The sequence below is a fragment of the Lathyrus oleraceus genome, chromosome 6 (genome assembly GCF_024323335.1).
Source record: "Lathyrus oleraceus cultivar Zhongwan6 chromosome 6, CAAS_Psat_ZW6_1.0, whole genome shotgun sequence".
Taxonomy (NCBI): Eukaryota; Viridiplantae; Streptophyta; class Magnoliopsida; order Fabales; family Fabaceae; genus Lathyrus; species Lathyrus oleraceus.
This window is the reverse complement of record NC_066584.1, coordinates 96,943,859-96,957,459: the sequence shown is the minus strand read 5'-3', so window position 1 is coordinate 96,957,459 and position 13,601 is coordinate 96,943,859. Positions and strand designations below refer to the sequence as shown.

At 32.2% G+C, this 13,601-nt stretch overlaps 1 protein-coding gene across 1 annotated transcript in view; it reads left to right on the top strand.

The window, feature by feature from the left end:
• LOC127094192 (plasma membrane ATPase 1) overlaps positions 1-13,601 on the top strand; it is a 35,929-nt gene that overhangs the window by 18,426 nt on the left and 3,902 nt on the right. The window contains exon 14 of the mRNA XM_051033052.1: positions 8,555-8,717. Coding sequence (XP_050889009.1) covers positions 8,555-8,717 — 163 coding nt within the window. The remainder of the gene's footprint in view (positions 1-8,554; positions 8,718-13,601) is intronic.

The window sequence follows — 13,601 nt, the reverse complement described above, 5'->3', positions numbered from 1 at the left end:
ACATCAAAAGTATCATATTTTTCTCTAATAAAGTTAACCCATGTATATCTTGAAAAATCATTCACACATACAAAAACACAACTCTTTCCACCAAGACTTTCCACTTACATATGTCCCATGAGATCCATATGAAGTAACTCAAGGAATTTTGAGGTGGAAAAATGCTGGAGCTTTTTATGGGACATCTTGGTCTGCTTACCTATTTGGCAATCTCCACAAATTTTTCCTTCTTCAATATTCTGATTTGGAAAACCTCTGATGGCTTCCACATATATGACCTTCTTCACGCCTTTGAGGTTGAGGTTACCAAGTATTTGGTGCCACAACTTTGTCTCATCAACTTTGGATAACATGCAAGACGAAGGCTGAGAAATCCACATATAATAATTATCTTTGGACCTTAATCCCTTCATGAGAACTTCTTGATCTTTGATGGTGATAATACATTCACATTTGCTGAAGTTTACATTCAGGCCTTGATTATACAATTGACTTATACTGATCAAGTTAGCAGTGAAACCTTCTACCAACAACACATCATTAAGACAAGGAAGACCATGATTAACCATTCGGCATATGCCCTTTATTCTTCCCTTTTCTCTATCTCCAAAAGTGACATAACTATTTGGGTAGGATTTCAACTCCTCAAGATATGTCTTTTGTCCAGTCATGTGCTTGGAACATCGACTATCGAAATACCAATCTTCTCTTGAGGAAACTCTAAGAGATTTATGAGCCATGAAACTATTTACAGTTGCTTTGGGTTTCCATTCCTTCTTTGCTTAAAACTTCTTACCATCTTTTCTCCTCATTCTGGGCTGATTATAGGATTAAGGGTAACCATACAGTTTGTAATAATAAGGACTTATATGTCCAGGTTTACAACAATGATGACATCTCTTTATAGAGCTCTTGTAATCTCTATGTTAAGGGTACATATGTCGAGCACGATGCTGAGATATGTGGTTCAATATCTAAAACCCAGTCTTCTTCTTAGGAAGAAAAAACTTCTTAGAGGTAATTTTACTTTTCTTATTCATGCTAGATTCAAAACTTATTCCCTTCAAATTTCTGGACAAATTTCCAACTTACAATATCTCATCTAACATATTTGAACCATTGTTCAGTATACACACATATTTTCTCATATTTTCAAGTTTGGAATTCAGGAAAGCTACTTCTTCTTCCAGGACTGTGATGGTTGAGATAAGCTTCTCCTTTTCCTTCTGAAACACACCCATGTGTTTCTTCTGATTCTCCACTGTTAGGCAAGATTCCTCCCACTTGGTGTACAAGAGCCTGTATGTTGCATCTAGTTCTTCATCATTTGTATCTTCATCACTAAACACACTCTAAGATTCAAATTTTCTAGTGAAATCCATTACAAAATTTGCAGTTTCACTATCAGAATCAAAATCAGTCCAAGTAATAGATAGTCCCTTTTTCTACTTCTTGATAAAAGTAGGGCATTTATCTTTGATATAACCAAAGACTTCACATTTAAAACATCTAACTCCCAAGCTTCTTTAGCTTTAGTACAAGTGTTGATTAGTCTGAACATGTTATTGTTAACACCATTGAATATACGATTCAAGGCTTTGTCGTTTTCAAGAGCTTCATCATCTTCATCTTTGGACCAATCAACTTCAGGATTTAAGCTTGTTGTACCATCTTGAAAAGTGATCACAGGATGTTCCAACCTTTAACCACAACCTTCCAAGTTTTGCTGTCAATGGATTTGAGAAATGCAACCATCATTGATTTCAAATAGTCATAGTTTGTGCCATCCAAAACAGACGGTCTGTTGACTGAACTTCCATCCTTAGCTTTGTCCAGTTGAATAGAAAATATCTTCCCTGGAGCTCACCAAAACAAAATAGGGTGTCTGCTCTGATACCAATTGAAATTCTATTCCTGAGGGGACATATGTTGGACATGATGTTGTGACAACTGGACCAACTTGTAAAAACACTAAGACAACAATATAACAACAACAATAACATAATGCATAAAGCAATAAAATAACACAATAGATTGGTAACCTAATTCGGTGAAACCACAGATACATCTAGGGGGAACTCTACACAAGAAAGTAAATTCACTACTTCGAATGAGTAAAATTAGTCTTATAGGAACATCAACCCCATGATGTTTAATTCCTCTTCCTAATCCTATTGACTTTCTATTTAGGTCTCACCCTAAATATGAGAACCCCTCTCACTTTCTCTCAATCACTAATCCCTAGTGACCAACTTAAATAACAACTCTATTGATTGTTGAATTTACAACTAAACTAAGACAAACCAATAACTATGCAAAATTACTGAAACATAGAGTAATGTACACAAATATATCCAACATTAACCCATATGATAGTATTAGCGTGGAATACAATAAACAACAAACTCAAAAACCCTAGGTACAAATAACTTAATCTTGTGGATAAAACTCTTATCAAACATGAGAATTGAGTCTCCTTATATATCAATGTCTTAGGGGTTTTTTCTCCTTGGATATCTGAATTAAATTCATCCAGAGTAATAGCTGAATTAATTGGATTTGATTTTCTCCATAAATCTCTCCAACAAAAGCTATGATTTTTTATATTTCAAATTCAAATTTAAATCTCTATTTAAAACTGATTTGATCTTCAATAGTTGTCAAACAAATCAAACATACATTGTTAAATAATCTACAACGAATCTGATTAAATCTCAATCAGACATTTCGAACCATACATCATCGTATTCACATGTTACACAAAAACATCCAAATTAACTATTCTTCACGAATTGTAGATCTTCTTTATAGAATGAATATTAGATAAAATAATTCTGAACCAAAACTGCAATACCATTTATTTATTGTCAAAGGCTAGATGTTACAACACACATGTTAGAACATTGTATTCCACATGTGTGCTTATGCACCATAAACAACTTGAACAAATTCCAATTATTTTGTATAATGCAGTTTGTTCAAGGAACAACAAATTCAAATAATTAAAACATCAAGATAGACATAAAATTAACATCTACTTTCAAATTATCATGCATATATTATATGATATGCTTAATTTCCAATATAATAGTTTATTATATTTGGTAATCATGTCATTAATATCTTGACACTATTTTTCAATTTTCATGTTACTATAAAACAATGTAGTTACAAATAATTTGCATAATTAATTCAACATCATTATTTTTTATTAAATCATATAAATGCATTATTTTTACAATTATTTCAAATATTAACTATCATTCAATGTATTTTTTTATATAGAAAAGTCTAAAATAAATATCAAAGTTACACTTAACACCAAAAAAAAGTGGTTTATTTTAGAAATAAATGTAAAGAAGTTTTTCTTTTAAATAAAACATACTTTATTAAAATATTAAAAAACAATACAAGAGAAGCAATAAAAAATATCCAGCCAATCAAAAAACCAAAAATCAATGTCTAACAACCTAAGGCATGAGCAATCGACCTATGTGTTTTCTCAGCCTAGGTTTTGTCCATCACATATACATAATGTTATCTATAATTTTAGTTCCTATGTTCGTATTCTTGTCTTTGTTTTTAAAACAATTATTGTTCCTGAACTTCCACACTTCAGAAACGATCCAAGTTAAATCACACTTTAGAATGTCAATTTTCCAACCTTTCTTTGACAATTGATAATAATCCATGCTAACTCTTCCTCCCAACCTTTTGAGATGTGCTTGATATTCACCCAACTTAAAACAGACATCCAAATTTCTCTCCTAACTGTACAAGAAAACATGAGGTCCTGCAATTTTTCTCTCTCCCTGCAAAAATAACAAGTTTCATTTTCAAGCATGCCAAACCGGTTCAACCTATCTTTGTGGCTAGCCTCTCATGGCAGTCCATCCAAAGGATATGATTAGCTTTATACCTAGCCACATTGCCATTTAGAATCTTCCCCCACTGCACTACTTGATGTTCTCCTCTTATTGAAATGTATATTTTTTTGGTATGAAATCTCGACTGCTGCAGCATTGTATTCCAGGCATTGGCTGCACCCATGTCTTGTCTGATCTTGAGAATCACTTTGAGAATCCAAAAGCAAGATTTTATAACTGCAACTGTCATAATATCATCATCCCTTAAGTATATGTAGTGGATCCATCTAATCCAAATACTATCAGCTTTGCCACACAAGTTCCAAAGCAATTTACACATGGTTGCTTTGTTCCAATCTTTCAAGAAAATGATGTTAACACCACCTTGGTTTTTGGGAGATTAAATATTCGTCCAAGCAGTTGGATATTTCCTGGTAATAATCTCCATACCAAACCAAAGAAAAGACCTACAAATAACTTCTACTCTATTAATAACCTTCTTAGGGATGAGCAGACATTGCATCCAAAAGTTACTAACGAAAAATAGCACACTCTTTATCAATTGAATCCTGCCTACAAAGCTGAGTAACTTAGCACTCCAATGTTTAATTCTAGCAACAATTTTCTTGACCAAAATTAAACACTGGTGCACAAATAACTTCTTGCTAGTTAGAGGAATACCCAAATACCTGAAAAAAGATGTTAACTTTTGAATTTCTGGCTTAATACTATCTTCCATTTTACCAAAGTAAACTTGACATTTAGAGGGATTGACTATTAACCTAGTGAATTTGGAGAAATTCTCAAGAGCTTTCATGACAAGATCTATAGAAGTTGTGTCACCTCTTATAAATAGCAAAAAAACATCTACAAAACTGAGGTTAATTATATTCAAATTTTCACATTTGGAGTGAAAGTGGAAGTTGGAATTTCTCTTCAATTTCCGCAAGATTCTCTATAAATACTCCATGACAATTACAAAATGAAGAAGGGATAGAGGCCCCCCTTGTCTAAGACCCGTATTGGCCTTCAAGATGTTGGTGATCTCACCATTAACTATATATGTGTATGATACATAAATCACAATAATCATAATCCACTTGATGAATTTTTGGGAAATTTAAGTTCCTTCAGGATGTCTTCTATTGCTCTCCAGTCCACAGTGTCATATGCTTTTTGCAAATCCATTGCAGCATACATCTAGAAGCTTCACCTTTGATGCTATGCTTTCTAATAAACTCATATGCTAAAAGAATACGATCTTGTATATGCTGGTCTAAAACAAATGCAACTTGACTCATATGAACAATAATATTAAGGACATTCCCTAATCTAGTAGCCATAATCTAATAGATAATTTTGTATATAGTAGTGCAATAAGATATAGGTCGAAAGTTCTTGAGTCATAAGAGTGTTGTTAATAGCCTTATAGATCGTCCATTTTTTCAAGACTAGTATAACAAAAAGGATGTCATTAACAGCTATACAAGTAAAGAAGTTTCTCATATATAATTTACAATTATCATTCACTTTCTTGATCCATTTTATTTTCTTTCATTTCACTAAATATATTAACAAATTTTAATATATTTAATATTAATATCAACTTGCATATAAAAATTTAATAATTAAAATAAATTACTTACAAGTAATATTTAATGTGTAAACTACATTCAAGTTTATATCATAAATTAAATATATTTAAAATTGTTTAAATTCACATCATTCTTATAGTATACGTTCTTTTATATATATATATATATATATATATATATATATATATATATATATATATATATATATATATATATATATATATATATATATATATATATATATATATATATATATATATATATATATATATATATATATATATTTTAGGATTCTAGAACAAATCTATATAATCGCTTAAAAAATATCTCTTTTACTCTGGAAATTATATTATGCAGAAATTTATTAGAAAAAAGAATGACGTCGAACCATAAATGTGATGGCATGGCTATAAAATGCAAAAATGTAGCTACTCATTCCCCTTTTAAATTCCATCTGTGTTATTATACTCATGAAGGCATATAATGCAAAAAATAAATTAACACTTTGTTAAAGAAGAAACACATAAACTTTCCATATATGTGTTTCATATCTATATGTCCATTTGTGCTTACGGAATTCACAAATCAAGTCTATGAACTTGACATCATTTACACACCAACTTCACCATAATTAATAAATCAGTAAATTTTGATGCAAGAGACGAGTGTTAGTTAATGTTAATTAATCAACTTTATTTTATCACTTAAGACTATTTTTTGATATCATAACACATATTAACTCAAATATAATCTGTATTAATCAAGTTTTTACACTTCGTTAATCAAAATTATTTTGAAGAGAGAGAAAAATATTAAAAAATCAAAATTAAAATAAGTCATTGTTCAGTGAACAGTGACATATAATGTAAGTGTAAGATTTTATGTCAAAATAGAATTATTGTTAAAATTAAGAAAGTTGTATATGGATTTCAAGAGAGAGTGAGGAACCAAGGAAGCTTCATTTTGTCTGTATAGTGATAGTGATATGTGAAATCTCAGCAACAACAATTAAGTATGTTGCTTCCATTGATGTTGTAATGCATTGGTCCACATTAAAGTCTAAGGAATTTTTATTGGTCTTGTAACCTTTAGATATATGGTTTTAGTAAAAGGTTCTACATACTGAAAACTGAAAAATGTACACTCTAATGCCCTTTTAATCCTTCAACTATTTTTGTTTCAGATAACAACCCACATGAGACTTTTGATTACTAAAAGATATGAGCACAGGTTGTTAAGCAATATTATAGTTTATTGGATTCTTTATGCTCAAGTTTTAGGGTTTGTTTCAATTTTAAATAAATATTTTTTTTTATTTTTAAAAATATATTTTTTAAAACCATTTTTAAAGTATTACAAATTTTTTTATATTTATTTTTTATATGTTGAAAAATAAATTTGACATCCTATAAGACAAGGACGGATTTGAGATTTTAAATTATGGGGGCATTATATTAATATATAAATATATAATATATAATTATTATTTATTTTCCTAAAGCATATCATATTTAATTTTTATGAGAAATTTAAAAGAAATATTTAATAATTTTCTCAATATTTTATTTGTATAATTTTCTTAATTTTATTATGAACAAAAATATTTATCTATTTATATTTACATATAAGTAACTAATGATTATATGAGTAGTTCTTTGCCGTATTTTGTACATTTTAATGTTAAAATTAAAATATATAAAACAATTTTTAATTTTAATAAAAAAATAGTAAAAAATTGTTTTAAAATTAAGCACAAAAAAAGTTTGATTATATTTTAGCAGAATATATTTTAGTTTTAAAATAAACTTTCAAAATAAAAAACTCACAACCATATTAAAGAGAATCATAAAGAACAATATTCCTATAACAAAAATATCTTTAAATTAATTAATAAACTATATTATTCTAAATACATATTTTATTAATTACTATATAAATATATAATGATAATATTTAATTTTTTAAAATATAGTAGGGGCACATGCCCCCATATCTACTTACTTGGTCCCGTCCCTGCTATAAGATAAATATATAGAAAATTAAAATATAATCGAAATTGTAACTTTTAAATTTTTTTTTTATAAAAAGTTCAAAATTAAGTGATTTTTTAAAAAAATTATTCAAAAAAAATTTAATAAAATAATATTTTAAAATGATCATTCAAACCAAATTTTAATTTAAAATATTTTCACATAAAATTATATTACACTATAATAATTATTTTAAAAAAATCAAAACAAATTGGCCTTAGAAAAACCTCTTTTTAATAATTTTGAAACTCTCAAAGAAAAAGATGGTGTTATTTTTTTTAAATCTAATACGCTAAGCAATCCCATAAATTAGCGTCAATAACTAAGTAGGGGTGAATGCTTTTATGCAAATGCAAACAAGAAATTATATATCATCTCTAAGAACTCCTTTTATATATATATAATATATATATATATATATATATATATATATATATATATATATATATATATATATATATATATATATATATATATATATATATATATATATATATATATATATATATATATATATATATATATATATATATATATATATATATATATATATATATATATATATATATATATATATATATATATATATATATATATATATATATATATATATATATATATATATATATATATATATATATATATATATATATATATATATATATATATATATATATATATATATATATATTGCATCTACTTGAAGTCTACTGATATCTTTATTTTGAGGTGCATAACACATGTAATTTTGAGGAAGAATTTCTTCACATCTTATATTTTTGATGACTTTTGAATGTTAAAGATGAATAACGATGTTGTATCTAAGGTAATTGATCTTAGTTATGTGTGGTTGCAAACCAACATGGGAATGCAATTGTTTCTTGGAGGTGTCAAAATTTCTTCAGATAACCACTTTAATTTGATGTATGTGCATATGATTGATGATTATGGTTATGACAATCACTTTGGTCATGGAAAGTAGAAACTTAACAAAGGTAACTTGGTTGTGGTTATATGGGGGAACTTTCTAAACTATACTTGACAAAAAATTTGGTTGCTATAGACAGTGTGAATGCTATTGACGTGGAAGCATCCTTGTGGCACCAAAGACTTATTCATATTAGTGAAAAATGGCTATATGTTTTGGACAAAAAGGATGTGCTTCTAGGACTAAAGAATTCATATTTTGAGAATGAAATTCTGGTATCAGATATGAGATGTCGAAGGTAATCTCACGACACTAAAGATAAAGAATAGTAATGCAAGAGACACAAGCAATTGTTAACCCAGTTCGGTGCAACTCACCTACGTCTGGGGGCTACCAAGCCAGGAAGGAAATCCACTAAATAGAATCAGTTCAAAGACTCTCAGTACACTTCAACAAGTTACAGTCTTTCTCACCTAATCTCTACCCGTGCAATTTCTACCTAAGCACTCTTAGATATGAGAACCCACTCACTCCCCCTCAATCACACCTGTGATTTTAAACAACAATTCCTTATGAAAAGAAGACACTTTTCAATAACACACACTTGATTTTACTTAGCAGTTTCAATCAAGTAGACACACACTTGATCTTGCTTAACAACTTCAATCAAGTAGACACACGCTCTTGCTTACAAGCTTAGAGTGACAATTTACAATCCACAAATCAGACCAATTCAATCATCTATGGATGAATTAAATGGCTTACAAGTCTCACGACTAAACAAGACACAAACCTTTGCTCTCTCACAATATTTTGCTCTGTATTGGTTGTGTATCAAATCAGGTTTTCCAAGTCCCTTTTTATAGAAGCTTTCAGTTGGGCTTGGACATCTTGAAAACCCTAAAACTATTTTCCAATTAAATCTTCTCATAACAGCTGGTTAGATCTCTTTGGAAAATAAGTAAATCAGGTTGTAATCAATGATTGAATGCGCCTGCAAATCAGATCTTCAATCATACATAGATTGCCATTAAATGCGCAATCACATAACACATAACATTTACCCTGAATGTTCTGTGTACAGGATGTCATGACATCGAGTCTGACATCCTGGAACAATCCTGCATAATTCCATTTATAATTTCCAGTAGGTACATAATATCAGATGTCATGACATCGTGTATGACATTCTGAAACAATCCTGCATAATTATGTTTTCAAACTCCAGCAGGTACATAGATATCTTATGTTAAGATATCACATGCAACATCTTGTGAACACTCTTTGTTTTACCAAAATTGCTGCCAACACTTAGAACCAACAAACTCCCCATTTGGAAAATTTTGGCTATAACATATATCTGTCCTTTTTGTTCACAAGAAAAACTATCAGCAGTTAAACAACAGTTTAAACAGCAGCAGAAGCAAACACAGAATTACTAGCTATTAGCAACTAGTAAAACACACAAATGCACAAGGGTACTTCTTCTCCCCCTAAGTCTGTTCAATACAGACATCTCCTTTAACAATAACAACACCTGTAATAACATCACCTATAACAATCAGAGTCACCCTCTGACATCTGCTCCAACATCACCTGTGCACCACATCAGACATCTCCTCCAACATCTGTAAACAGAACAACATTTTGTCTTACATCAACCACATCTCCTTCAATAATAGTTGTTCATCTGTTCAGCTACACCAGCACATATATCTCCACACAACTCCACATATTTAACTGCTCCACATAATCACTTCTCCCATTTTTTAGTCAAAATAGACCAAAGGTGACCAATTAGACAAAATAAATGTCAATCAGCCTAGCAGAGAATGTCACAACAGATGTCATAACATATAAAATGTTAAAACATAATTGTTAGGAGATACAAACCATAATTATACACAGCTGTGATAGCTGAGATAATTAGAAATCCATGGAACTCATCAAGAGCCCAAATATTACAACAAGGCATCAGTAAGGACTGCCACACATTACAAATATTTCAACAAAAAAAAACAAATTCTTCAGCATCCAAAGAGTCAAAACAGCAGGGGGACCAGTCTTCATATCAGCCAAACCAACCCAATCTTCATCACAACACACATCACAGACAGTCTTCAAAACAGGGGGAACCATTACCACTTAACCTGAGGAAGTAGCATCATCTTCACCTTCAGAATTAGAGTTGCCACTAGATTGAGCATTGGACCTCTCACTTGAGGTATTGGCATCTGAATCCTTGGTCTCGCTAGCCTTCTCCATCTCTTCCTTCTCTAAGCTACTAATAAGAACCTCCAAAGCCTCTTTCCTTGCCTTGGCAACCCTAATACCAGTATCCAGCTCCTTACAAGTTTCCTTTAATTGATCAATCAAGCTACCTTGAGAGGCAGGCTCCTTCCTTGCAGATGTCATGACAACATCATTGACATGGCTTCCTTCAAACAACTTGTAGTGAATGGATAGTGGAGGCTTTCTTCTGCTGGGAATATCACTTGTGTTGAGAATGCCTGGTTGTTGGCTTAAGATAATCCCACAGATGATAGATGGAAAGGTAATGGGCAGCTTCACTACATTAGTGGAGGCATGTCTGACAATTTGATCAAACATAAACCTTCCAAAGTCAAAGTTTATCCTGGTTCCAATAGCATAAATGATTCTTCCAAGACCAATAGAGATGGTTGAGATATGATTAGTAGGCACCCAGTTGGCTGAACCAATCTTATGTAAGATGGCATATTTGATAATTAGCTTGCCAGCTGATAGGTGCTTCTTACTAGGCCACTCCTTAACTTGGCCAACAGTAACAGTCCTACAGACTTCATTGTCTGTAGCCTCTAAATCCACACCTCCTTCAGTTCCTCTCCCTAGGAACTTGTTGATTATGTTTGGGGAGAAACTCACACATCTACCTCTTACAAACACCCTGCAGAATTCCTTACTACTCTTTTCAGAAATATCCTCTAGGATATTCAAAACAAACTCTTTTACTAACCCTTCAAAGCATTAGGGCAGAGCAACCACAGTTTTCATCAGTCCAGCAGTCTTAATCAATTCCATAACTTCCTTCACCTCTACAGCCTCCTTCCCTAGTTCCCTTTCAACAGCAACCCTCCTTTGAATGACAAACTTCCACTTGGCAGCACCATCCTCTAGATGGAATGAGATGTTGTCTAAGTGCACAACTGCAACTTTGGATGGGGACTTTTTCACAGTCTGCCTTTTAGCAGGAGAGATGTCTGGGACATCGTCTTCGACATCATCATCAGAGTCAGAACTCTCTTTGACCTTCCTCTTCCTAACCTCAACTTTACTCCATGATTTTGAGGGTCCTACACCAGCAACCTTTTTCCCTCTTCTTGCTACAAACATTTCAGCCACAGTCTTCCCTTTTCTGTTCCTCAGTTTCTTTGCTACACTTGGTTTCACATGATGGACCAAGGTGTCATCTTCTTCCTCATAACTTTCTTCCTCCAGATCAATAACATTCTTAGCAGTTTCATGAGACAGATCTGCTGGTTTCTTACTAGGTAAGGTTTTACCTAGAGAACATAATCCCTCAGCAGCCACCTCCTTCTCTGATCTAGATGAATCATCATCTTTCTCAGCTTGGGGTTCCACCTCAGGAAAGAGGTCCCTTCTAGACAGAGGGGTAAAAACACCCTTGACTGCATGCCCTTCGTTTAAAATCCTAGTTACTAGGTTCCTAATGGCACGATCTGTAAAGTGCATGTCATCTTTATGAGGAGATTTATTAGGAATGTTACCTTGGTTACTTCCAGTTGTGGAAGAAGGGCCAAGAACGTCGCCTAGAATAACAGAGAGGGGGATAACCTCCAGAATATTTTCATCCAAAAACTCCATGGAGGGAGTCCTTCCTTTGTGAGTGGGTTTTGATCCTGATGATGAGGGATGTTGTGACATTTTGTTGGACTTTTGAAAAAAAAATCTTTGCCCTAGCAGAGGTTTTCTGAGAAGTTGGATGAAGATGGAAATGGTAGTGTTGAGGTAGCGTGTGGAAATGGCATAAATACTAGTTCCAATACTAGGTAATGATTTATCATTAATGTGGCTCTTTCTTTTAAGTGGGCAGACAATATTTTTATTACCTTTTCCACTCCACTTTAATTGCTATAACTTCACAAGAATCCAAATCCCCAATTTCCCTCTTAAATATTCAAACTGATTATCATCCAAAACCCTTGCAAGTTTGTCAGCTAATTGCATTTCATGCTTTAGAGCTATGAGTTTGTCTTCCACAAATTCTCTAATGGAGTGATGACAAAAATCAATGTGCTTGGTCCAACTGTGCTGAATAGGATTTTTGGACATAGTTGTAGCACTCAGGTTGTCATGGTATAATGTCATGACATCGTGTGTGACATTGTATTCAGTCAACATTAGTTTCAACCAACCCTGTTGAGAACAGCTACTTCCAGCTGCTATATATTCAGCTTGATATATAACACAAACACCATTTTCATCTTTCAAAGGAGCAGGTGTCCTTTCACTCTCCATCCCCACCTTCTTCACATTGTTCTTGGCACATTTGCTTTGAGATAGACACATAGACCCTTCTATCTGCTTGACTTGTAGCCCAAGTCCAACAAAGCTCTTTCCAACTTCATACTACATATGACTAGCAACATGTTCAACCATCTGATCCAACCTCCTATCTATTTGAGCCATCATGAGCTTTTCTCCTTTGAAAGTGATGTTAAGTCTGAGTTTCTGGTGTGGCATCCTTGTCTGACATTTCCCACAGACTTGTCTTTCATCAATCTTGGGAGTTCCTCTAACAGATATAATCATCTTCATCCCTTTTTCTTTGACTAAGGTACACTCTGAGGAATAACCAATTTGAGAGCTCCACATGTAACAGTTGTCTTTGGTCCTGACTCCTTTCATGATCACTTCACTTTCTTTCTAAGTAATTAGACATTCAGTTTTAGTGAAGTTAATATTTAGACCTTGGTCACATAGTTGACTGATGCTTATTAGATTTGCAGTCAAGCCCTTAACAAGTAGGACCTTGTCAAGTTCAGGAACTCCAGGGCAATCAAGCTTACCTATCTCCTTGATTTCATCCTTGGCTCCATCACCAAAAGTCACATAGCTTATTTCATGAGGATGAAGGCCAGTTAACAGGTCTTTGTTTCCAGTCATGTGTCTGGAGCACCCA